Source organism: Mesoplodon densirostris, chromosome 1 (genome assembly GCF_025265405.1).
Source record: "Mesoplodon densirostris isolate mMesDen1 chromosome 1, mMesDen1 primary haplotype, whole genome shotgun sequence".
NCBI classification, from domain to species: Eukaryota; Metazoa; Chordata; class Mammalia; order Artiodactyla; family Ziphiidae; genus Mesoplodon; species Mesoplodon densirostris.
The window spans coordinates 35,261,202-35,287,753 of NC_082661.1; the positions used below are offsets into that span (position 1 = coordinate 35,261,202).

General features: G+C 46.4%; 2 protein-coding genes across 3 annotated transcripts in view; both read right to left on the reverse strand.

Annotated features, from left to right (window-relative positions):
- Positions 1 to 1,605: 1,605 nt before the first annotated feature.
- On the reverse strand, positions 1,606 to 9,440 carry LOC132499279 (cytochrome P450 26C1). Its single transcript, XM_060113812.1, has 6 exons — positions 9,237 to 9,440; positions 8,488 to 8,712; positions 7,722 to 7,997; positions 6,192 to 6,350; positions 3,905 to 4,234; positions 1,606 to 1,983 (listed from the first exon to the last, which is right to left on the reverse strand). Exons 1-6 carry the CDS (start codon positions 9,438 to 9,440, stop codon positions 1,606 to 1,608), a joined length of 1,572 nt encoding a protein of 523 aa, XP_059969795.1.
- A 1,732-nt stretch (positions 9,441 to 11,172) lies between these two features.
- EXOC6 (exocyst complex component 6) overlaps positions 11,173 to 26,552 on the reverse strand; it is a 194,943-nt gene continuing 179,563 nt past the window's right edge. For both annotated transcript variants that reach the window (XM_060114007.1, XM_060113927.1), the window contains 2 exons: positions 13,575 to 13,687; positions 11,173 to 12,456 (listed from right to left, as the gene is read on the reverse strand). In XM_060114007.1, the coding sequence (XP_059969990.1) occupies positions 12,324 to 12,456; positions 13,575 to 13,687 (246 nt within the window). In that variant the 3' untranslated portion in view covers positions 11,173 to 12,323. The remainder of the gene's footprint in view (positions 12,457 to 13,574; positions 13,688 to 26,552) is intronic.

Genomic DNA, 26,552 nt, shown 5'->3' on the forward strand with positions numbered 1-26,552 from the left:
TCCCATGGCCTGGCGCCAGGGCCTGTGGTCAGCAGTGGGTGATGAATTGCCCTGGAGGGGGTTATGGCGGTGTCAGCCGAGCTCCGAAGGGCCTGCTGCACTCTTGAGCTACCGACCCTGCCTGTGTCTGCTGCTTCCCCCTTTCCTTCTAGCCCCAGGATCCACCTTAAGCGTAAGGTCAGGAGGGCACCAGCTTTCTTCTGGTTCATTAAGGGGTCAGCTCAGGCCTTGGCGGCAACCTCCCTGACTCACCCATCATGTCCAACTGCCCCCAGCCTGTCCAAAGGTGGGTGGCAGGTTACAGTGAGCTGTTAGGAATAATGACGCTGGAGGCTCTTGGTTTAGATTTAAACACTGTTGGGAACTTCTGTGTTGGAAAGGTCCAGAGAGTCCTTACGCCAACCTAGGGATCACGCTGAAAGGATAAAAGGCCAAAAGCTTCGCAGCAGCCACAGGCCTGGGAGCTGGAGCAGGGAGTAAGTGATGGGGTATAGGAGAGCACTGGCTGAGTGGTCCAGTCTCTTGCCTGTTTCTCCCCTGTAATAAAGGTGGTTGAAGCAGTAAACCAGAACGTTCCTGCAGCCAACTATCTTGGAGATAATTCACAGGCCAGCTCCCTGGAGCTATGCTCAAGAGAGAAGTTCTAGCAGCCTGGACCCCAGGCTGCCTCAGTTCCTAGTCTCTCTCTGGATATATGCAGGGTAGGTCCTTCTGGGGGAAGGGGAGGGGTTCTTTCCTGAGTCTCCCTCACCCCTCATCCCACTTTCCCACCAGGGAGCAGCTGCCCAGCTAAGCTGTAGCCTCCTCACCCAACTATTGCCAGGAAACTATTTCTTGGCCTTTCTGTTTTGGGTACAAATACCTCAAACGTCTCTATGTCTCAATCTCCCATGAAAATAATCCAGCCTTAAAGAGTCCTCTCGTTTGCCTATTCTCCCTTGTATAAATGGAAAGAGTAAACGCGTTCTTGAACTAGGAAGTTTTCTTTTAAGAAATCGCCAGCAGAATCCGGCAGTGTTGAGCCTGTTTAGAGCCCTGGAAGCGCCCACCGTTCTGGGTTTCTGCCGAGACCTGCAGAGTGGCTAGGGCGCACCTAGTGGAGGCCAGCTGCCTGAAGGCCTTCCGTTGGGCGCCTTCTCGGTGTCTTCCTATGGCCCAAAGCCAGGCCAGAGATGCGCTCCCGGCGTCCCCTCTTCCTCGCGACCGTTGCAGGTCCCGCATTGATCTACGGCCCAATCCTCCCCTAACAAGCCTCCCCACGGCCCTGCAATCCACGCCTCCTCCCGGGCTTGGCTTCTAGTGGAGATGTTCCCTCCATCCCTGCTTCGAAATCCTGGGAAGGGCTTAAGAGACTTGGCCCACCACCTTTCCTTCCTCAGGGTGCGTGCGGAGTGCAGGAGGCACCTTCCCACTGGTCAGGGCACTTCTCCAGTGCGGTGGCGGTGGCTCACGCGTCTCCTCCCGCAGAGTCCGGCAGAGAGCCGCATTCGGTAACCGTTTGGTGAACTAGAGAGTGCGCCCGACCCGGTACTGGGGAACGGCAGAAGGGCGGCTCCGCAAGTGCTCCGCTGCCACTGGCCAAGTCAGGTTCCGCGGCGCAGCGGGTCAGAGGCGTCGCCCATCCTGCGCAGCCGAAGGCGCAAGCGGGTGGAAAAAGAGCCGAAGACCGTCCACCGGGTGCACGATGGGCACGGTCTGCATGGCGGGGAAGGCAGGCGTGGCCAGCTCCCAGCGCGCCGTGCGCACCAGCTCCACCGCGAGCAGCTGGAGCACGGCCTGCGCCAGCTCCTGGCCGAGACAGCTGCGCGCACCGCCGCCGAACGGGATATAATGGAAGCGGCCGGCGGCGCCCCGCGCATCCTCGCCCTCAGTGCCGAAGCGCTCTGGGTCGAAGCCCTCAGGCGGGCTGCGGTACACCGCGGCCGTCTCGTGCGTGTCCCGGATGCTGTACATCACGTTCCAGCCCTTGGGGATTTGATAGCCCTGCGGGGAGGTGAGGAGACCCGCCTGACCACGAGGCACCCGGAAACCCAGCCCGAACCGATCCTCCACCCGGGGTATATCAAACAGGCTTCCGAAAACAAGCAGGGAGGCGCGTCTCACCCGGAAGCTACCGCTCTGCATACCCATATCAGCTCCTTCCCTGGTGAGCTGTGTGACGATGGGCTACATGCTCATCTCTGAGCCTCAGTTTCTTAACTGATAAAGTGAGAACAAAAATGCCCATCTTGTTGCGAGGATTCAAATAACGGGTCTGGCCATATATATTAGTGGTCAGTAAATGTGCTCTATTATTTGTTTCACTGTTTTGTTTTTGCCTTTTTTGTTCTCACGTTAGATCGGGAGACCTAAATTCTAGTCCTGCACCCACCAGTTGCCTGGGTCAGAACAATGCAAACGACAGCTCCTCTATGGTCATCTCAATTTTACAGCTCCTCTTGGGACTGAACGGAAAACTGCCTCTCTGTCCTCACCACCCATCAGCTGTAATGTTCAGATCAGGCAGCCACACTCTAAAAAGGTGCACATGAGAATTAAATTGTTGGAAGGCAGCTTTCAGGCTCCCTTTGCTCACCTCCAACTTTTTCAGCTATTCCACTTTTGTGATGTCTTCCAGTCCCGAGCATCCTGCTTCCCTTGCCTGAACAGCTTCAGGAGGCTCTCACAGGCAAACAGATCTCGGAATCACCAAGGCACTCTCCCTCTCCTCTCTAGGCCTGTTTTCCCATCTGGAACCTGGAGGATGGCTAAGACCCCTGCCTCTATTCACCTTGGTGGTCCAGTGCCCTTCTCCTGCGGTTTCTCTAAGGTCTTGCACCCCAGCGCCCGCATGACATCTGAATTCCAAGATTCAGCATCCACGACACTTCTAAACCCCTCACTAATCCACCTACCTTTGTCTGGGCCATCCCCTCCCAGTGATGTGCCGTCCCCATCCTAACCCCTCACTGTTGCAGTTCAAATGCCGGCTCCCAAAATGTTTTGGTGTCATTCAGCTAGAGATCACTCTCTTCTTCACACCAGTTTGTGATGAAGTTGCTGGCTCTGGCCCCCTTTCTTTCCATGACAGCAACTCAGGGGCACAATCCCATTCCCTTAGGGGTCCTCAAATCCTGGTATGCAATGCACTAGGGACATTTGCTGTTTAAAGTAAGGGTCAGGGAAGGAGGTGCCCACTCTGCCTGGAGCCGCCCAGAGACTGGGCTGGTGGTAGGGGGGATGCAGGGACAGCCATTCAGGCAAACACCTTCAGTTTAGCGGTGCTAGGGCTCCCCTCCCCCGATGCTGCTGCTGCAAAGCACAGCGGGGCCCCACCTGGAGTCAAAGCTGGAAGGGACCAAGGCAGCTTCCTTCCAGAGAGCAAACTGAGGCCCAGAGTGAGAAGGGAATTGCCCAGGGTCATAGAGAGATGGAGCCAGTCCTAGACCTTAACTTTCTTGCCCAGCTCATGCCAACCTGATCATACCCCATACTTTAATTAGCCCGCTTCCCTGGAATCCCTGCCTCAGCCGGAGGCCTGGACCGGTAACAGTGATTAATCCCTTTTTCTTGTGAGGGAGCCAGAGAGATGGGGTACGGGACATAGTGGGGGTCTCTCTTTGTGCCCCACCCAGCCTCACTGGCTGAAAGGGGGGTGCTGGGCAGAGAAAAGGATGTTTTTATTCTAAAACTCGGCTCTAACTGGTTCACCCAGACCACTGCCAAAAGCTAAAGTGTACAGAGCCCCTAACCTTGCTTTGCTCCCTCAACCGTGGTTCCCGGGAAATGGAAGAGGATTCAGCCCATTTTCCAGGAGGGAAAGCGGAGGCCCGGAGAGGGGAAGAGTAGACAGCTCGGTCGTAACCCCTACCCCCCCTCCCTGCGGCCAGCGGCAGGGGCGAGGCGGGCGGCGCGGCGCACTTACGTCGAGCTCGAAGGTGCGCAGGGCTGTCCGGTAGCCCCCAGACACGGGCGGCAGGAGGCGCAGCACCTCCTTGACCACGCAGCCGACGTAGCGCAGGCGGCCGAGCGCCGCCAGGCTGAGGTCGGGCTCGCAGCCGCAGTTGGCCAGGGGCCCAGCACCGCCCCCTGAGGCCGCCGGCAGGCAGCCGCACGCGCGCCCCAGCCCCTGCGCCGCCAGCTCCTGCCGGATCTTGGCGATGGCCGCCGGGTGCTGCAGGAGTAACAGGACGAGGGACGTGCTGGCACTGGCCGTGGTGAAGAAGGCGGCGAAGAGGAGCTCCACAGCTGACTCCTGCAAGACAGCCCGGGAGCGCTGAGTCTCCGTTAGCCGGGCCTCGGCCTCGTGGCCCCCTAACTGAGGCGCAGGGGCCCCACATTTGCCGTTGCGCACAGGCCAGAGCGCCGGGTGCTCCCGTGGCGCGGCTACCTGTGCAGGTCCTGGAGTCGATTGAATCCCAAGTCTGACACTTGGGGAAGTCACAGATAGCAACGAGCAAGAGGAGGATCTATCCACTTGCCGTGGGAGGTTCCCAAAGATAATGCCAGGAACTTTTTTTGTGTACTGCTCTTAGCGCTTTATGTGTACTAACTCATTCGATACTCACCCCGATCCTGTGCTGCACAATGCCCGTTTTACTGAGGCTCTGAGAGGTGCTCGAGGTCCCTGCTGTCACCAGTCCCAGTAGCCGAGCTGGGAGTCCAGCGCCCTTAACCATGCAGCGCTGCCTGCAGCACTGCTGACAACCCCAGTTGGGCGTCCTGACAGTGACGGCAGTGGGACTGACCAAGGCCCCCGCAGCGGCAGCGCCAGCCTCCCACCAACGCAAGCATCGTGCTCCTCCTGCTTAGCGGTGGTCCCAGTGACTAAACCTCTTCCTGGTGTGCACTGCCGGAAGGACGGAGGGGCCCGGTGGCTTCGGCGTCCAGGCCCCAGCCCTCACTGCCTGCCTCTGCCCTCCCAACTCCCCGTGTGTTGTCTTCCTTCCTTGCAGCACCCAGTTTGTGTTTACACACTGATTGATGTTATTATAGGATGAATACGTACCCCTCCCTCTCGCACCTCGAGGGCAAGGGCTATAGTTTGCTCACGGCTGTATCCCCAGGCCCAGCATGGAGCCTGGCACTGAATAGGTAGATAATAATATGTGTGGAATGAATGACCTGATCCAAGGCTAACTGCCTGCCCTGGACAAGATGGGGAGCTGGGACAGAGACCTTGGGGCCCCAAGGTCCTCCCTGGCCAGCCAGAACTGAAGATTTCTGGCCCGTGGGTCCCTTCCTGAGAACCTGGAGGGTGTTGTCACCAGCTCCCCAGCCCTGCCAAGGCCGAGGGCCCATCCACTTCTTTCCACACCACTCCCCTTCCCAGCCCAGAACTGCTCCTGTCCACTGGCTCCCCCGTGACTCATAAGCCCCCTGCTCATCTACTTCTAACTCCTTTGACTCTTCCAGACTTCACGGCCACCCAGGAGTCAGGAAAGAGATTATCAGTCCCATTCTCGGAGAAGAAACTCAGGCTGAGTGAGCCCCACCCTTCAGTGGCTGGCTAGTGGAAAGTGGGAAATTGAGGCCCCGAGAAAGGATGGGAGTTGCTTATGGAAGGCTTGAGGTGTTCCCATTTCTAACTTCCCTGCCCCCCTACCTCTCCACTCCTTTTTGGGTTCTGGAGCAGGTGGGTCCAGGGACCACTCCAAAGCTTCCCTCCTTACCTCCATTGTATGTGCACTATGCATACATGGGGAGGGGTTCTAATTCTCCAGGAGATTCTGCAGTGGCAAAACAGAGAGGTGCCAGGTGCCAAGGTGGCTCATGGAAGTGTAGATTTGGGGAGGAAGAGGGGAGCTTCAAGGAGACTGTGGAATTTAACCCTGAACCCTTAGGGTTTGTAGAGAAAAGGGGTGAAGAGAGCTTCATAGGCAGGGGGACAGCAGAGGCAAAGGCATGGAGTGACAGAGAAGTGGGGGAGGGGGAGAGCGGTTTGCTGCCAGAACCGGTAAGGGAGGGCCTAGGATTCATGCCATGGACTCTCCTCTGAAAGGGATGGTGACTGGCCCAAGGCCACAGAGATAGTGGGTGCAGCTGAGCCATAAGTAGAAGCCAGGTCTCCTCTTTCCCCTCGCCCTGAGGAATGCCTGTGGCTCAAAGTGGGCCCAAACAGGATGTGGCTCCGTTGCTCCAGGGATGCAGCATGTGTGTAGAGACCTGCTAGAAACGCAAAAGAGGGGAGGAAAAAATCTCCCGCCACCTACCTTCAGCTCCTGCACTGAGAGCTCATGGCCCAGCTCCCTAGTGCTGTGTATGATTCCGTCGAGGGCATCGCCTGGCTCCGCAGCAGCCTTGTCTTCATGAAGCTTCTCTGCAATGGCCTCCTCCAGGTGCCGATGCAGCTGGTCCCGTGCCCGGATGCCCTGATGTGCGGGGAGAGAAGGGAGGTGGGGCAGGAAGGCTGAGGGGACCAGCCCTGGACACTTACCCCCAAAATCTCCCCAGTGCTGGTCTGGCTCTGCTGAGAGCTTGGTGTTAAAAGTTTCCCAGCTTAGCTCCATCCATGCCTGGCACATAGAAGGGGCTCAATAAATGCTTAGGAATTTGTCCATTAACCCCACACACCATTCTCTCTTGATCACAAGCCCCCTTTGGGGCAAGGCAAACAGTTACTGTCCTCCTGATGGGAGGATGCTGAGGCTCAGAGAGGTCAAGCCATTATCCAGAGTCACACAGCTGTCAAGTGTCCATGTCTGGCACAGAACCCTCCCAGGGAGTCAGTCCATTGTTCTTTCCCTGCACAAGGCTCAGGCAGGGGCAGTGGGCACCAGTGCAGAGAGGAAGGGACAACTTGATGCGCTCAGGAAAGCTCTGGCTTAAAGGACACTACTGGAAGTCTAAACATTAGCCTTTGTAAAGGGGTAGGCAAGAGGGCTGGGGTGACCCTCCAGAGTTCATGGAGCAAGCACAGTGAAAGCGGCTGCCTGGGGAAGCATTTTGAGCACTTGGGCTTTTTAGTCAGGGGAGATGCGGTTCAAATCCTGCCCCCCTCCCTAATAGCTGTGTGATCTTGGTTAAGTCATTTAACGTCTCTGAGCTTCAGCTTCTTCATCAATAAAATGAGAATAATAATACTTTGCAGACTGAGAGGATTAAATCAGAAAATGTACCCAAGGCAATCAGCCCATATAGCATGTACGTTTATACATAACTATTATTTTTATTCAGGTGACTGAAAACCAGGGCACCAGCACAATAAGAAGCCCCAGTTCGGTTGCTCTCTGGGCCCAGCCCATCGTTCTGAAGTTTGAAGAGGCCATGGTTCTCTGATCCGGAAACTAGTGGGCCTGGGGCCGCAGGCGGGGAGCCGGTACCCACCGCTCTCCAGCTGGCGCCGGGCTGGGTCGGGGGTGGGGATGGGGGGCGTGTCTGCGGCCCTAGTGCTCCCATCCATTCCGCAGCCACGGGTCTTCCAAAGAGGCGCTGGAGGCCAGGCCAGGAGGCGCCGCCCTGGGGAGGGGCTGGGACGACTGGCTGGGCGCCCGCCACCGAGACCCAACGTCGGGAAGCCGGCGGCTGCTGGGGCTGGAGCTCGTTCCTCAGGCGTGACCCAGAGAGGGTGGGTGGCCCGCCGCGGGTCACACAGCGAGTCAGGACAGAGGCCGGCCCCGACGCCCGCCGCCACACCACGCCGCCTCCCCACACTGTGCAGAGCCTCCATCTCCCAGCAGAGGTGACGCCTGTGGCGCACCGAGGGAGCCCCAAAGGGAAGGTTTGGGGAGGGGCGGCAGTACCTTGCGCAGGCCACTGAAGGGCACATCTAGGGGAAGCGAGAAGAGGTTCTCCACGAACTGCTCGAAGGTCCGGGCCAGCTCCGAGCACTGCGCCTCGTCTAGCCGCAGCCCCAGTAGGATGCGCGCAGCCATGCGAAAGGTGAGCGCTTTGGCGGCCTCATAGACAGCGACCGGCCCGCGGGTCGCGCACCAGGAGCGCACCTCACGCCGCAGCGCCCCCTGCAGGCGAGGCACGTAGCGCTCCAGCGCCGCGCGGTTAAACACTCGCGCCAGGATCTGTGGGGAGCGCGCGGGGTCAGCCCTGGCAGCCGTCCGGCTCCCTCTGCTCCGCGACTCCATAGGAGCCAAAAGGCCAATTTCGGCCCCTTTCTCCTCTTCTAAGAGACCCGGACCCAAATGTGTTGGGTTTTGCTCTCGCCATTCCGTCTAGTTCTTCTCTGATGTACACAGTCCCTCCCATCCATCCAGGCTACAGGGGCCACCTCCTCCAGGAAGTCGTCGCTAACCCTCTCTAAGTTTGAATTTCCAGCGCTTCTGGTATCAGAATCGCAGAAGATCGAAGATGAAAGGACCTTTAAGTCCCAGTCCTAGCCTTATAAACCAAAGCCGGAGAAGGTAAGGGGCTGGCCCAGTGGCACCCACTTGTTAGTCAAGGGCCCTGGCCAGGTTCACAGTGTACCCCTAACCTCGCCCCGGACTGGCCCACAGCAGGTTCTCTGAAACCGCGGGTCTGACGTCCCGACGGCACCTTCTGTTTTAGGCTCACCTTGCGCCGCTGCCGGTGCGGCTCGCCAACCGCGCTGAGCAGTGTGTGCGAGCCCAGTAGGATGTGCGCGCTCTGCGGCCACTGGCTGCGCACAAGGCGGTGCTCGCCCAGCAAGATTGTGCGCACGTTCTCGGCGCCGCTCACGCGGATCACCGGCCTGCCCAGCAGGTGCGTCTTGAACACTGTCCCGTAGCGCTCCCGGCGGGAGCTGTGGAAGCGCGAGCCCTGCGAGCCAGGAGCGAAGAGGGATGGGGCCGCTGGGCCTCGGCTGGGGATCTAGCCCAGGCCTCCCAACTGCCGCTTGATAAAAACCTCCTGCTCTAGGCTGGCGCCTTACTCTTTACAAAACAGTCTCAAATGGGCCTCGCGACTACCCTATGGTAATGTACATGCTCCTGTTCCCATTGGTGAGATGAGGAAACTGAGGCTCAGAATGGGGACACGAGCGCCAAAGAGCTCACTGCTGAGACTCGCCCTAGACTCGCACCATTCTATGGTGGCAGGACATACGGTCCTGGAACCCCTCGGTTCACCCCCGCGTTTTGTCGGGACTTAAGTTGCGTTGGAGAGAACGCCAGTGACATACGGTCCCTTCGAGGGAGCAGCTGGGCAAAGGTCAGGGCCGTGTATGCTCCCTGGGGCCCTGGGCGACAGGAAGAGGCTGGCTACGAACCCTGGGAACACTGAGAACCAGTGGGGGATAGGGAAGAAGGGGCCATATTGGGGTGCGGAAACGACGGACTGCTCACCTGAACTAACCAATGCAGCGTTTCCCCGAAGAAGGGCCAGCCCATGGAACCTTTGGGCAGGGGCAGGGCAGAGGCTCGGTCCCGGCTCAGCGTCCAGCGGAGGGTCCAGAGGTGCTGGGCCAGGCTGAGCAGCAGGCCCGCGCACAGGAGAGCGGTGCCCGCCGCCCCCAGCACCGACAGGCAGCTCAGCCCCCAGGGGAACATGGCGAGCCTGCCGGGGCCAGGCCGCTCCGAGCGCAGGAGGCGCAGGAGCTGCGGCGCCGGCAGCGCGCAGTGTTCACCTGTTCTGTCCGGAAAGGGCCTGGGGCTTGGGGATCAAAACCGAGATTTACAACCTCGGACAAGGACTTCGCTCTAAAAGCAGACGGGCAGCGGAGGGCGGCAGTGACCACGGCGCCCTTAAGGAACGTGCCTTCATCGAGACCCGCGCGCTCAGGACTTTTCCCGGAGTCCGACGGCTCCCGGGCCAAAACGCAACCCCCTTGCGCGGGCGCCGGCTGCCTCAGGACCGTTCGAACCGAGCACCTCCCACCTCCCCTGGTCAGCACTCCTTCGATAGAAGCAGCGAAGGAGGGCAAAGAAAGGAGCAACTCACCGGTGTTGCCAACCAGGGCTGCGCTCAGCCGGACTGTAGACCCCCGCCCACCTCTCTCTTCTCCAGCCTTTTAACCCTTTTCGGCCCACCCAGGCCACATTTATATAGGTATTGGCTCCCTCCCTACGGATGGATACCGATTCACACGACGTGACCCGCCTCTGCATATTTAAAGCGCTCCACGCAGAGTAATGATTGGAGGCGGTGGGCAGCGGCGCGCTCTCCGAGGGGTTGAAGTCGGGGAGTGGCAGCCGCTGCGGCGCTATGGCTAAGCCGGGGGCCGTACCCCCGCGCAGATCCTCGGGCGGGGCCTGCAGTTTCGCGCCAAGAACCTCCCGGCTCCCAGCAGGAGCTCGGCGGGTGGACTGACCAAGCGCACGGAGCTAATGCGGGCTCTCTCTGGGATCCCCACCCTCGAACTTCCAGGTGCCCCTTCCCCTCCCGGCACTCCAAGCCTAAAGGGCTGGGGGTTCTCCCTTTTGCTCTGCTTCTGTTTCAGGGAAACTGCGGTCTTCGATGCCTACCTTGGCATCGCAAGCCCTGATGGCCGGGGTTGAGAATCTCGACGTCCCCACCCCTTCGAGGTCTCTGATCTACCACTTCCAGAATCCTTCAAAAGATGGTAGTGTCACTGCTTCTCAAAGCTTCACGGAGACCCCCTAATCCCACGAGGAGCAGATATCCCCCGGCGCCTTTCGGGGCTCGAGGACCAAATTCACTGTCCCCTCCCCCTTCGTATCCTTCCCACCCCATCATTCTACATGATTGCTTCTTGGGGCTTTTTGTGGGACCCGAAATGCCCCAGGACTCGGGCGTCCCAGTCCCTACAGCGCAACGCGAGGGGTGCGGGGTGTGTGTGTGTGTGTGTGTGTGTGTGTGTGTGTGTGCGCGCGCGCGTGCAGGGTGCTTGTTTTCCTGCGAACAGTAACACGAACTCCTCAAGACCATCACCGCTGAGGACCCACAGTGGTCTGCTCCAAGCAGTACAAAGGAGGCGTCTCTCCGAATCTGGGGACGCCTCCTCCCAAGCCGGGGAGACATCCCTGGTGACCTGGAGAGCTGGGTAAAGCACTGGAGGGTCACTACATCCCAGTCCTCAAAGAGAACTTTCAGCTCACGGCTTCTCTGGTAACTTCCAGATTGTATTGTGCCTGTAATTACCATATTTTCCATGTAATATTTTTTAAAACGTTAAATACTTTAGGATAAGAGACGGTCAAGGGAATAAAGGCTTATTTTCTTTGTTTTGGTGACACTCCCATTCCAATAACTAGGGAATAATAGCCCTTCTGAAGAAAGCAGTTGTTTTAAGTCAGGAAGTTCTAAATAGATGCAGTATCATTGAATTTCCAACAACTTGCTCAACCTTTTTAATATTTAATCACAAAATCAAGAAATGTACATATAATTCTTTACACTTACTTTACAGAGTCAAATAAAAGTTTCTTACAGGCATAAATCCTGAAAATGCAAAAGGATTATTCAGCTTAAATACAATGAAGAGAAAGTAAGGATCAGATTGTTATTACCATCTGGACCACAGTACTTTACACAGTAAAACGTACATTCATTTTAGGTTTTCCAGAGTTCATTTGGTTTGGCTTGTTTCCACAGTGAGGACAGGGTACTGAGTCTGCTCTTTGAAGAAAGTAACCTGACCCCTGTGGTAACTTCTGTGTGTAGGAACACATCTCTCCTAGCACAAGCGGCACCTGAAGTGGTTAGCCCCACTTAGTTTCTGTCCTTCTAACTTGAACCAAACCAAACCAAATAAATGGGGCCAGCTACAAACACTATAGTTAGAAATATTAACCCTGCTGAACAGAAACACCTTGCATCTTTAGAAAATCAAATTCCTTTTCTTCATATTCAGATTAAATTAAACCACCCAAGTAGAACAAAATAATTCAAATTCTTATTGGGTTAAATTAAGTTTGATTTCAGGGACTTTTAAAGATTTATATTTCCTCCCTCGAAATCAGCCGAATTAGAAATTTTAGTCTATTTAAATAATATTGAGGTGAAAATTAAAGCTAAAAGTCAGAAAATGACAGTGAAAGATCAGACATAATTTCATTCCAAAACCAGATACTGGAAAACAAACAAACAAACAAAAAACAAAACAGAAAAATCATTCAAGTCTAAGTAGAAAAAACACCAACATATAGAGGCATAAGTTCTTCTAATGTATTTACACAATCAGTTTCATAGACCATTTTTGACCTGATTTATATATTAGTTTTGCCTTTATTCCCTAGAAGTGAAAAAAAATTAATGTCAGGTTTTCCATATATAAAATATTATTCAGTTATTTAAAAATCCATACAAATGATATTTATAATTCTTTCTTGTTTAAGCTCTCTCATCAGTGTCTTTTCTCTACTGTATTTTTGAATTCTGCAAACAACTTTCTGTATCATGACCAGTGCCTGTTAGAGATCAATGTTGAGACACCATGGATTTGGTGTCACTGAGTGCAAGCAATGTGAAGTTTATGTGTGCTGGGACATACCATTCACCAAACTTCTCAGCTGCTTCACAACTGTCTCTATCAACTTCTGTTTGTCTCGATCATTCTTCCTGAATTGAGCAAATATATTGTTCTTTTTGCTAGTATCCTTCATCCTAGGAATATACGTGAATGAAGAAGCTTAGTAAAAGGAAATTAAAAGCTATACTGTCACAAGTGAAATATCTTGGCATGCTCTGGATTATCTCACACTAATCCTATGCTTGAAAAATATACTTCAAAGAAAATAGGTACTACTAATAGAATTACAGAGAAAGCAACCACACAAAATATTAGCAGCTTTATTTTGCATTTTATATGAAGTGGTGTTTTTTGCATTAGTATGTAAATCTAAAGCAAGTTTTCTTACGCGATGCTATTTTCTAATATCATTCCATAAAGTATGCTAAAATACATACCCTCTATGGACTCTGCAAATCACACTCATAGCAAGACAAGGTGAAAGGAAAAATAACATTAGAAAATTTAAAGCAGTAATTTGTTTGCCTCAGTGGTGTTTCATGGCATTGTAAAACAAGCTTACATTTATTTAAAACAGTTCCTATGTCCTCTCAAATCAAATACACCACAGATATTTTGAAATGTGGGAAAACAATATACACTTTTAATTCAAAAATTGAAAATTTTAATAGTGATGCTTAAAATGAAATATGGTAGAGTGAAAAGAAAACCTGCCACATAAAAGAAGGAAAAGTAACACCTACACTTGTTTTACTTTTAATTGGACAAGACACACCAGTAAGTGTTCTGTTACTTCAGTTTTATAATATCATTTTTTCGAAACGCATACCTCTCTACCTGTAAAGAATCCAAGCCCATCATGGTAGGATCTAGACGGCACTGGTGGCAAACATTCCAATCCCTAACTACGTTTTACAAAATACTTTCTTTCCTGTGTTACAGTATTTAAAAAAAAAAAAGTTCCAATTCTCACTTATCTGCAGTAAACGTATTTCTAAAGCCAGTTAGGTCAGATATTGAGGATACAATAGGAAAAATGTTTTGTTTATATCAACATAAACAAATCTCATATAAAATTACACAACACTGAAGGCGAGAAAGAAAGAGGCTTATGTTTTGATCATTAAAATGAACTGACCTTTTAAGTTCCATATAGACATTTCTCTTTTGATAAAAATGTCTAGTTCTTCAATTATCACTGAATCACAAAATGCTAAAATGGTATGCAAAAATGTTTGCAGAATATACTCACTTCTCCAAAAGAGTAAGGGCTGTGTTTGGATTCACCCGAAGGTACTTAGAAGCTGGCTGACCATAATCAGCTAGATAAGTAGACCAATCCCAAACCATAAACAGGTCAAGGAGCTGAGGAAGACGGGGAAAAATGTTAAAGCAACTTTTGACTATTTATCCACAGCTAATACATAAAGTATATGTTACTCTTGATCCATTTTAATATGACCTGCTTCTCAGATGGAACAGAATAAGGAATCTCATTTTTAAAAGTTCATTAACTATATTTTATAACCAACAGTGTATACTATCTTTTCACTTTTCAAATTACTAACATTGTCAGGCCTTGCCTTTCTAATAAAATACTTAATTGCATTTTCAAATAATTGTAAAATAATGAAAACAGTTATATAATTATATTAACACGTAGTGAGGTACAGAGATTTAATCTTTATACATTATTCAGTTCATACTCAAATTTAATTAATGAGGGTTGCTGCTACTAACTGAAGAATTTTAAAGAACTTAAATTGAACCTTTTTTTAAAAAAAGAGGTTAAGTATGTTTACCTTTCAAAGAAGTCGTTTGCACCTAGACTTTTCCCAAAGTAATTTAAACCAAAAAGCTCAGATAATCTCAATGAAGTGCATTAAACAACCTCTTCTGGATTCTCCCTGGTGATAGATCCTCAGTAGTGTTATGAAATGAGGCCTTCAGGACTCAGCCTGTTAACTCTAGGCAATCATTTTGTATAAACAAACAACAACAAAAAGGAAACCTTCTTGTTTTCCGTAGTGTTTTAAAATTGACTATTTGCTCTATAATCTCCAGTTAGAATTGTTGTCAAATATGGAAGTAATCTTTTAAAAGCAATGAAGTGCCTAAACCAAAGCACCAAACTCCTTATCCAAATTTAAAACCCTAATCCCCTTTAAGCCATTTAAAACCAACTTCCTATCCCCATTTGAATTGTTCCAGAAAGATAAATGCTTTACTTACTACCTTCCTTCGGTTTTTATATTACTTTTTCTTTTTGTTTTAGCTCACTTTATAAGTAAGGGGTGTATTGGTTTTGCTTTCAAATGAAGCAAGTATTTGTATTTACTCATAGGATATGTGAGCCAACCCACTGGCTCTGAGAGGGATAAAATTTCTGGGGTGGTTAAAACCTACAGAAAGTTACAAGAAACTAGCTCTTCCTTAGGAAGATAATGGACTTGTTTGACTCTTCCCATCCAATATACGGCTACTAATAGAGACTTTCTTGTACAAGGCAGAAAATTCTATAATGAAAATATTTACTACTAATATTAAAAGCCACACTATTTTCTTTCGGACAACATTCTAGGCCATACCAGCCATACCAAAAGTTAAAACACTGGTACAGAAACTACACTGAGACAACGTTAAAAGAACACAGTCTTAAAAAGAAAAGGGAACATATTTCAAGTTCTGTGTAATTTTTGACTCTTGCTTAGCAACAAGTACATTTTCCCCTTCTTTCACAAGGAGGAAAAGTTACTTTCTACACTCTGCAGTGAAAATGTAAATTAGTATAACTTCTCTGGAATGTGAATTTGCAGTATGTATTTAAGAACCTTATAAAAATGGCCATCCCCTTTGACTCAGTAATCCTACTTCTAGGAATCTAACTTCAGTAGACAATAATAAAGGTAGATATAAACTTATGAACAAATATATTAATCTCAAAAATGTTATTTGTGTTACCAAAAATTGAAGAAGAAAAAAACCCCACTGAAAACAGCTTAAATCTCAGTATTAAGACAATGGTTAAGTAGTGAGGTGTATCTATCTGTAAGACAAGTATCATGTGGTTATTCAAATTGATGCTTACATAGAATTTTAAATAGCTTGGGAAGAAGTTTATGATAAACATTACTACTAAAATTACATAAAAACCCATCAAAAGAGAGTGGAAAAAAAGTTGAGAAAATGTTAAGAAGAGTTGCAATTTGTGTGGTGGGATTATGGGTAACTGTTATTGTCTTCTTTATTTTCATAATATTCTACAATGGGCATGTATTAACTTTAGAGTTAGAAATAAGGTTTACATACATATATGTATATTTTTTTCCAATAAATTTCAATAATGAATTCTCCTCATTCAAAATAAAAGCCTCATTTTGAAGGAGTCCTCTTCCAGGTATACGTATGTGTTAGCTCAAGTGTGTGTGGGCATGCGCACAGTCAGCAAAAAGCAACCACTTAATAATGTACTGGCTGCAAATTCCCTTTCTTTCCAAAGGCAAGAGCAACATGACCTTTGGGACCTGGAAGAAGAGGCCTTAAAATAAGGGCTGATCTACCCCCAGGTGGGAAAGGAGGAGCCCATTTAATGAATTTAAAACCTACACCAACTCCAGCTGTGGGTATAGAAATGGTTCTTTTACAGCACAGAAACAGATTTTCCTAGATAAAGAAATATTACGCTTACTTTTTTCATGTATGGTCTGACACTCATATGCAAATTTCTTATTGCTAGAAATTACAGGAACCACAAAATTTAACCTAACTGCCCATCTGTAGACAAGTCTAATCCACATGCTTTCAAATTTACACTAATACTTTATAGAAATACATACAGTGCATAGTTAACTTGTAGATATCAATGGAAATCTGCATAAATTTGCACACTAATGGCTAAGGAATGCATTGCCAAGGTGGATAAAAGGGCTAAGGAAGGTAAGATTTACTTACTCATTCAACAAATATTGACTGCCCACCTACAACGTGCTAACTACTGTGCTAGGCACCAGAGATACAGTATTGAATGAGACAAAGTCCCTGTCCTCAAAGAGTTTCCGCTGTAAGTGGGGAAAGTGGGGAGGCAGAGTTAATAAGGAAACAAGTAATTTTTATGTTAACATGAAGAAATTATAAAGAAAAAAACGATTCACACACAATCTTAGTAGCTTAAACTAGAGTAACACATGAGGAAGCTACTGTCAATTTAACATTAAGTAAGATAGAAACTGATTTACATAGGAGCTAACACTGCTTGCTCTGTATTCTCAGGCCATGAATCCAGTGGCTATGGACTTGAGCACCATTTCAGTGTCCATGCCCCAAAGGATACATGGATGTGGGTGGAGAGGAATGATAAGGCCTAGCAAGCATGCTGATCTCATATTCTGATTTCTCATTTCCACGTGTGTAAGTGACAGGGCCCTGTGGGGCTCCTAGGCACAAGAGTCTTCTTTTGTCCCCCAATTCTTGTAGGCAAAACTCCAGCCTCCATGACCTTCTCTGAGTTCCAAAGGGTAGATGTGAACAGCTGCTAATCAAGGGAGGAGCAGCCAAGAAACCACCTGAGGCCAGATTAAAGGGAGCAGAGACTCTCCTCGAGATTAGGAGACCACCTGAGACCACCTGAGACAGATGAAAGGAGGGCAGGCCCTGCACATACCTTAATCTTGTCAGAGACCCCATCCTTGAACCACTGTTATAAAACCCTTCATCAAATTCTCTGGGGTTGGGACACATAGTTTTTTGAGGCAGGAGCCTGCTGTGTCCCCCTTTGCCTGGCAAAGCAATAAAGCTATCCTTTTCTACTTCACCCAAAACTCTGTCTCTGAGATTTGACACCAGTGCAGAGAAGCGGAGCTTTCGGCATCATACGGATTTTTCAAATGCATAAACCACATTTAACAAGTAAACAGAAACAAACTTCACGGAGCTGGCAGGCAAACTCATAAAGTATGTCCAGCAGAGCGTAACCTCTCAGTAGATATTCAAGAAATATCACTCCCTGACTGATGATACCAGACCACTATTCCAAGTTACTTAGGAGCTTTTTTCTTAGGCTTCATGAGTACCAAAAATGAGCACCCTACAGACAATTTCGGTTTATGAAGACAGCTCTAGAAAAAGGCCAAAGTTGGCCAGCAGGCAAACTAGGGCTAGTGAATGTAGTCAACTGACTTCCACCTTTCCCAGGCTTTCCCTGGGGCTTGATAAAGAGGATAGATACCCTTATGATAAGGCATTGGGTCTAATGTTAATTGAGGTCAATGATCTTCTTAGAGAAAGAGCAGTAATATTTCTGAATGGTCTACCAGTGTCCTTCCATCCATAACAATTATAAGATCCTTTTCACTTTTTAAAGTACAGTTATACTGACATGAAAGATGTAACACAAAACTAAGACGTTATTCCTGGGTCCTACCTAACACTATGCCAGGCCAGATTTATGGAATGAGTCCATTTCTATAGGCTGCTACCTATGCCTATTTCGACCAAGAAGCATGATCCCAGGTCTCTGGGATTGTTTTAAAAGAACGTGACTGCTCTGGAGCCAGAGTGTGACGGGAAGGGATGCGGAAACTGGAGTGGCACCAGGTACAACCACTGACACTCCTCTTCACTCCACACAGTCATTGCCTTGGGGACTGCCTCTCACATTCGGTGAGGTTCCACAGGATGTACTAGGTCTTTAATATTTAAATTATGGAAAACCTTACTTCTCTATCTCAAGTTTTGCTTTCTTCAGATGGCAGTAAACAAATAATACATTTGTTATTAACCATACAAAATCTCCCTCAGTCTTAGAAATAAACTGTAAGACATGGTCTCAACAGGTGAATTTATTAGTTAACACATATACCTGAAATCCAAAGACGTAGACCAAACATGAACAAAAACAAAATCTCCCCTAGATTATCCAAAAGCAATTTTACAATTACTTATTAGAGGATAAAGTCAGGCATATTAAAATGAAAATTGGTATTAAGTTCTAAAAATGGGTTTGTTCCAATAGTCAAGTAAAGTAATTCCACCTTAAATCCTTTAGGGAAGTCAGCAAAGTATGGATCATATAAAAATGAATAGCAAAGTAATGTGCCTCAGTTCTATTTCATCATGATTTTTAAGATTACCTAAAATTAGCAACCTAACTTTTTTTTTCATCAAGGATTCAAAAACACCCTTCATAACTAATCTAATAATGTAAGGTGGGATTTATGCCAACTTTTTAAAGTGAGTTGTATGTTTCACTTCCTCAGCCACCCCTGTGTGTGTCCAGCAAACAAAAAGATTCAGCTTAAGGAAAGAAATGGTTGCATGGGTGGTCCATTTATATCCTCAAAATAGTTGAATCACGGAAGAATCACTGAATTGGTCTGTGTCAAGGCATTTAGCTTGCTGACAGCTTCTCATCCTAAGTCGCACTCGAAATCTACACCCAAGAAACTTGGGGTCTCAGACCTGTTGAGATCACTTTGCACAACTGACACAATGAATCTAGGCCGACTTTAAACCATTCTATGAAACTCTTGAAGTGACTTTTTGCTTTTGTAAAAGTGAACCCAGAGCGCCAGGTCATTTTTTCCTTGAATCTGGTTTAGCTTTCTTTGTTTTGGGTCTTTTGGGTTTTGCTTTTGAAGCACCTCAGGGGCAGTGACCCAAGGCAGAAGATAAATAAAGTTAAGCCAACCTCAAGAGAAAAGCAATTGGGGATACCAGGTTTGCTTTTGTAAATGTGAACAGTGACCTGGGGGCTCAGGGTCAACTTTAGTCCCCCAAATTCCCCTTTCCAAACACTAAATCCACCTGGGGGACCTCAAAGTTGCTTTGCAGATTCCAAAAGTAAACCAGGAGATCATTTTTCCTTTGCCTCCAAAAAACAAAGCCAAAGCAAGGGTTCCTAAAGTGCTTCAGAGATTTTAACAACAACAAAAATCCTAAACCAGAATGTAGCTTTAAGGAAGAAATATGAGTAATTAGGCACTGGGGATTCAAGAAAAATGGGTCTTATTAAATTGGCCACAATGGGGGGAAATACAAGTCCTTTTTCTAAATAGATGTTGAAATCAAATGACGAGCTCTATATGCTTTTTTTTTAAATAAATAAATTTATTTATTTATTTATTTTTAGCTGCGTTGGGTCTTTGTTGCTGCGCGTGGGCTTTCTCTAGTTGCAGTGAGCGGGGGTCTTCGTTGTGGTGCACGGGCTTCTCACTGCGGTGGCTTCTCTCGTTGTGGAGCATGGGCTCTAGGTGTGTGGGCTTCAGTAGTTGTGGCACGCGGGCTGAGCAGTTGTGGCTTGTGGTCTCTAGAGCACAGGCTCAGCAGTTGTGGAACACAGGCTTAGTTGCTCTGCGGCATGTGGGATCTTCCCGGACCAGGACTCAAATCTGTGTCCCCTGCATTGGCAGGTGGATTCTTAACCATTGTGCCACCAGGGAAATCCCTCCATCTACTCTTTTTTTTTTAATTAATTAATTTATTTTTAAAAACTTTTATTTATTTTTGGTTGCGTTGGGTCTTTGTTGCTCTGCCTGGGCTTTCTCTAGTTGTGACGAGCAGGGGCCGCTCTTCGTTGCGGTGTGTGGGCTTCTCCTTGCAGTGGTTTCTCTTGTTGCAGAGCATGGGCTCTAGGCGCGGGGGCTTCAGTAGATGTGGCATGCGGGCTCAGCAGTTGTGGCTCGCGGGCTCTAGAGTGCAGACTCAGTAGTTGTGGCGCACGGGCTTAGATGCCCCGCGGCATGTGGGATCTTCCCGGACCAGGGCTCGAACCCGTGTCCCCTGCATTGGCAGGTGGATTCTCAACCACTGCGCCACCAGGGAAGGCCCCCTCCATCTACTTTTTAAAGCACTTGGCTTTACCCTTTTCCAGCTATTTGAAAACATATTTGGAAAATTCCACATGCAGCATGGAAGAGAATTTTCAGTAGCAGTTAGAAAGGGCTTGGGCAAAAACTGTAAAGAAGCAGTAATGTGCTTCCACCCACCTCACTTTTTGCCCTCAGGTGTTAATTGCCCTCCTGCTGCCTTTTGGCTCTCTGCTACACCTGACCCCTAACCGGTGCCTGCCCTCTTTAAACGTCCCATCTGCCAAACCCGCTCTCAGCCAGCCTTTCCACTCCCACCTATGTGAGGATCAGAAGCAAGCTCTGAGCACATTGTGGCTTAAAGGCATTCATCTCTTCAAGTCACTTAATTCAAGTGAACTGCACACAGCAGAAGTAGAATGTTCTTAAAGTATTTTTGATGGTAAGCCATGTAATAGTCCTAAATAACTACCAGGTGAGTTTGGAATTTGGGGGGAAAAAAGAGGCAAAAAGAATTTATATCATCAGATTTATACACATCTATATTTGCTTTACCTTGAATTTCTTGGTCACTACCATGGCTAAAAGACCATGCAGATACATATACGTGTACAATTTTATGTGGAAATTTATTCTTTATTAAAAAAATTTTTTTTAAGGAAAGAGGTATTTATTTATTTATTTACTTTTGGCTGCGTTGGGTCTTCGTTACTGCGTGCAGGCTTTTTCTAGTTGCAGCGAGTGGGGGCTACTCTTCGTTGTGGTGCGTGAGCTTCTCATTGCAGTAGCTTCTCTTGTTGTGAAGCACAGGCTATAGGCATGCTGGCTTCAGTAGTTGTGGCTTGTGGGCTCTACAGCGCAGCCTCAGTAGTTGTGGCACACAGGCTTAGTTGCTCCGCAGCACGTGGGATCTTCCCGGACCAGGGATCGAACCCGTGACCCCTGCATCGGCAGGCAGATTCTTAACCACTAAGCCACTAGGGAAGTTCCTCTTTATTAAAATTAATTTTATCAAGTAATACATGGTTAATAATCAAATGGGGCATGTCATGAAAACCAACAGTCCATTACCCTACCCTTTCCATTCTCAGAAGCAATCATGTTAACTCTTTCTGTTTTAATACTGGTGATTACCTCAATATCTCTAAATATGCTTATTTTTCTAGTTTTTATTTATCATGTTGCAGTTACCATATATGAGGATTTACCTTACTTATACTACCTTCCTGTTTTTGGTAGTTATAACAATTTTTCTCTATTTTTGCTTTTATAATTTTAATATAATTAAACTCCTATTTTTGGGCCTCCCTGGTGGCGCAGTGGTTGAGAGTCCGCCTGCTGATGCAGGGGACGCGGGTTCATGCCCCGGTCCAGGAAGATCCCACATGCCGTGGAGCGGCTGGGCCCCTGAGCCGTGGCCGCTGAGCCTGCGCGTCCGGAGCCTGTGCTCCACAATGGGAGAGGCCACAGCAGTGAGAGGCCCGTGTACCGCAAAAAAAAAAAAAAGAAAAAAAAAGAAACTCCTATTTTTTGTTATATCACCTTAAAAAATTTTTTTTAACAGTTTTGAGATATATTTCACATACCATTCAATTTATCCATTTAAAGTATACAAATCAATGGTCTTGAGTACATTCACAGAATTCTGCAACTATCTCAATCAATTTGAGAACATTTTTATCCCGCAGAAGAATACCCATACCCATTAGCAGTCACTTTCGAAACTGGAGTCACGTAACATGTGGTTTTTTGTGTCTGGCTTCTTTCACTTAACATAATGTTTTCAAGGTTCAGCCATGTTGTAGCAGGCATCAGGACTTCATCTTTACTGCCAAATAACATTCCATTATATGGATATACCACATTTGTTTATCCATTGATCAGTTAGTGGACATTTGGGTTATTCCCATTTGGGGGCTATTATGAATAACAACTGCTATGAACAAGTTTTTGTGTGGACATGTGTTTTTATTTCTCTTGGGTATATATCTAGGAGTAGAATTTGTTACAGAAACTTTTAAGAGGATCTTTTGACTCTCCACTTAGTAATGTAAGAATATTAGCACATTATATAGCTGAATTTTAAATAATTCTTTTGGCAATTGGGGTTTAAAATATTTATATTATGTATTTAAACCCAAATAATAAAAGATGTGTAACTGAAGTTTTCTAAAAGTTATTTATGAATGCAGAATATATTAATAAATTATTATCAATAATTTGGGGGGACTGCCCTGGCGGTCCAGTGGTTAAGACTCCACGCTCCCACTGCAGGGGGTGCGGGTTCTCTATCCCTGATTGGGGAACTAAGATCCCACGTGCCATACGGCTCAGTGCTCCCCGACCCCAACCAGAGCCACCAAAGAAAGAATTTTTTCATCCTCTATTTCTAAAACACGAAAAACCTTGTAACTATCCAAACAGAAGAGAACATTTCAGGTATTTTGCTCAAGTAGATTTACCTCAAATAGCTGAATGTGATTTTGGTTTTTATGATACCTTTACATGTATATGTGGCTTGTTTTTCTTCAGCCATGAGTACCTGATTCAGCTGCCTCATACTGTAAGGCGAGTCACACACTGAGTGCTAGCACTTACCTAATTACCCAAACCAGAAACCTGGATTCAGGTTGCTTTGACTCTTCTCTCTCACAACTCCTGCATCTTACTTATTGCCAAATTGTGTCAATTTAACTTCCTAAATATTTTTTTCCTAAATATTTCTTGAATTCATTTGCTACCTACCTTCCACCACCACTACTACTACTACTACTGTCCTAGATTAGATATCATACTCTCTCCCATGGGGCCTTTGGTCTTGCCTATCCCCTCTGCTTCTCCTTCTAATACGCCAGGATCCATCAACCTCCACACTGCTGCCAGAGAGATGCAGCTAAAATACAAGTCTTATCATACCATTCACTTGCTTAAAACTTTCAGTGGCTTCCCAGCTCCTACAAGATAAAGTTCAAGCTCCTTAACATGACATGCAAAATGACTTTTTGGCTTCCTCTCCTGCCTTGGAATTTAAGCTCCTAAACAAGGAACTACTCATAGTTCTCTTACAAACCATGATGATGTCCCAGGACATTGTCATTTTCTTCTCTGAGTCCCCTTCCCCTCCTTCTTCACCCAGGTAACTCTTACTTATCCCATAAAATTTAAATCTGGATTCGCCTCTCTCAGGAAGTCTCCCCAGACCACTAAGCGTTAGCTGTTCCTCTTTCATGTGTCCTCAGAGCCCCCTCCACAAATCTCTATCATAGTATTTTTCACAGTATGCTGATATCACAGTTATTCTGTCTGTCTACCCACTAAAGAATCAAATATCAATAATTCCTTTTGTAGTCTGGACAGTTCATGGCTATCTCAGCCCTGTCTCTTTCTAATACGCCAATAGTTGAAGTGCCTTTTCTTCTTCCTAATAATGTACTTTGTAAGTGCCTCAAAACTGGTGACTTGTTTTGCTTACTCTCTGTATCTTCACATTTGGCCCAGTACCTGGTATATAGTAGGAACCAAGTAAATGTATGTTGAGATGAACTGCAAATGTTACCTTTTGACACAAAGGTAAGTATGTTGAGAGGAACTGCAAATGTTACCTTTTATGTCTACACAGAGCCCACATCATATATATTAATAAGATGGCTATGTTATCATTTACTTTACATGCCAACTATTTACAATCAAGACAACTCTGAATTTTTAGTGATGTCTTATAATTATTCTGAAGGCCAGACTAGTCTCTTTGACTGATTTAATTTACGTTATAGAATGTACTAAAATATTTCATAACCAAAGTTCTGCTCCTGAGATTACCGTTTGTAAACCAGTGATGCTACCGTCAAGCATGTTAAATAAACATTCCCAGGTCATACCTTTAATTTTCTGATTCATTATATCATCTGCCACACTTATATAACAGGTAGTTATATAATGACTTCACCAATGAAGCTCAGACTTCTAATACTAAAGAAATCAAACCTTGAAATTCATGATGTGAGGTGTTCACTAGACTTTCAGTTCTCTCTGATGAGTCACTTTGCTTCATTGAAGCTCTGAAGAAATAAGATCTGCTTATATGAATTGACTTTGGAAGAAATCAAACAACAAAGGAAAACAATATGGATTAGCCAATGAAGAGAAATTGTGTGCCAATGTGTCTTTACTCCAGGATATAGTAGTTGTTCAAATGAGGGAAGCTAGACTGGGCTTTCTTTAAGTTCTCCTTTAGACTGCAGTTGTTAAGAAAAAGAGGGAGGGACTAACCATTTTTTAAAATTTGTAAGAGTCTAAGTGGATATTTCTCTCCCTTCCTCCCCATGGTTGTGTTTTAAAATAATCCAAATGAAAACTTGGAGACTCTAATAGCTGGATTAATTTAGTCTTCAAAAAAATAAGTCACATATGTTTTACTCTAAAATTTTAGCAAGTAATATATATTATTTATAATTTGTCATTAGTTATAAACACTGACTTTTGCCTTTGAAACAACAAAGCTAAACTAAAACTAAAACTAAATACTTCAGGCCCCAAGACATATTATCATTTTACTCTTTAGCATGGAACTCAGACCATTTGAGACAAATGAAACATACCATGACCATTAAATCCCAATTGCCTCAGAAGGAAAAGGGAGATTGTCACTGTCTGCTAAGGTATTACCATAGAAAGTAAGGCAGACACCCCAGTTCTAGTCCTTGCAAGAAATTTTTAGTGAAGTGGGGAACTGAGTTTCAGATACATATGTCATTTGTTCAGCTTTCTAGAGATAAGGTCTCAGTTTTATGTCCTAGAATATAAATACAGACTCTTTATCCTTTTGCCTTAGATTCCTAAAGAATGCAGAGTTAGCTAGTCTACCATACTTAGCATAATGGACATAAGGAAAATAAGGACCTTTATGGTCTATATTAAAGACAAAGAATACTACAATATCTTGGTGAGTATTTGTATTTAATGGGGCTTGCATCCTCACTCATTTTTTTCTTTCAAATCTTATAATAGATTTTATAATTTTTACTCAACTTAAAAAGATATGTATTTTTTGCTTTTCTAAATCTAAAAGGCACTTACTTCTCTTATGTTAACTTATTAACCTCTAATTATCCAGACCTGATTGTATGTAATTACCTTTTGTCAGGTATAATAATTTGCTCAATAAACATGTCAGAACACTTGCTGCTTTGTCTGTTTTAACAGATAAATTTGTTCTTCCATAGCCCCGAGGCATAATTAAATATGAAAAAAGGGGGCAGTTATCAAACTACACAAAAGCTGATTCATGAAGGAAGTGCATATTGGGTTGGCCAAAAAGTTCGTTACGGAGTTACGGAAAACCCGAACGAACTTTTTGGCCAGCCCAACGCGTAAAAGGAGCCATGGCTTACTTTGGGACCTGACGCTTGCCTGAGTGCTTAGTTAGTTACAGATTTCTGGGACAGGGTAACAGTAACAACACTGTGATGTGAACTTCAAAAGGGCAACTGGCAAACTTTAAGACGCACCTTAGTTAAGAAGCAGCTGTTGGTAAATAGCTATTGGCATCCATCCCTCTTTCACTACAGGTTATAGCAGTAAAATACAAAAAGAGAAACTAAATAAAAACAACAGGAGAAGGAATTATTTTCTTGGGAACATAAATGCAGCCAGTGGAATTAAATGGCTTGTGATCTAAGTCCTACAATGCTTGCATGATGTGACTCTACACTATGGGAGTGCAAAATGAAATCCCTACCTGACCTCTGGATAGCCTAAACAGGAAATTAGGACATTTCTAAGCAAAATAGGCTGCATCATCCTGTTAAGATAATTGTTTCCTTTGACACTCTGCATAAACATCTTACACTAGGCTGTCAGAAAAAATTCAAGCCATAGAGTCTCTTCATTGACTGCCCTCAACATAGCTGAGGAGGTTAAGTTTGTTGGTAATTAGGAAGACAAAGAAGGGGAAAGAGGTATAACAAACAGGTAAGAAAGTTGGAAGCAGTCTTTAAGTATTTAGAGAGAAGTTGAAAATAAATTAATATTTTTTAAAAGGAATTTAATTCTTAAGAAGAATCTGGGTTAATTATGAGAGTATTCAATGATTGGTGCTTCAGGATGTCAGAAATTGGTACCATTTGGTTGGGAAAAATCAAGTTCCTCCAATGTCTCACATGATTAATACTCTACAGATATGACTTGTTTATCTGATTATATTTCACTTGGATAAGAAGTGCTGTTTCAGGACTTCCTTGGCGGTCCAGTGTTTAAGACTCCATGCTTCCACTGCAAGGGGTGTGGGTTCGATCCCTGGTTGGGGAACTAAATTCCCACATGCCGCACGGCCAAAAAATTGGGAAAAAAAAATGCTGTTTCTTTTGATGCCAACAGAATATTTATGTCTATACCTTATTAAATTCCCTCCCAACTCAGTTTTTTTTTAA

Coding starts and splice junctions, on each gene's coding strand:
- LOC132499279 (XM_060113812.1), bottom strand. CDS start 9,440: ATGTTCCCCTGGGGGCTGAGCTGCCTGTCGGTGCTGGGGGCGGCGGGC. Junction 8,713..9,236: donor CGCTGCATTGGTTAGTTCAG/GTGAGCAGTCCG, acceptor CCTGGCTCGCAG/GGCTCGCGCTTCCACAGCTC. Junction 4,235..6,191: donor TCTCAGTGCAGGAGCTGAAG/GTAGGTGGCGGG, acceptor GCTGTCTTGCAG/GAGTCAGCTGTGGAGCTCCT.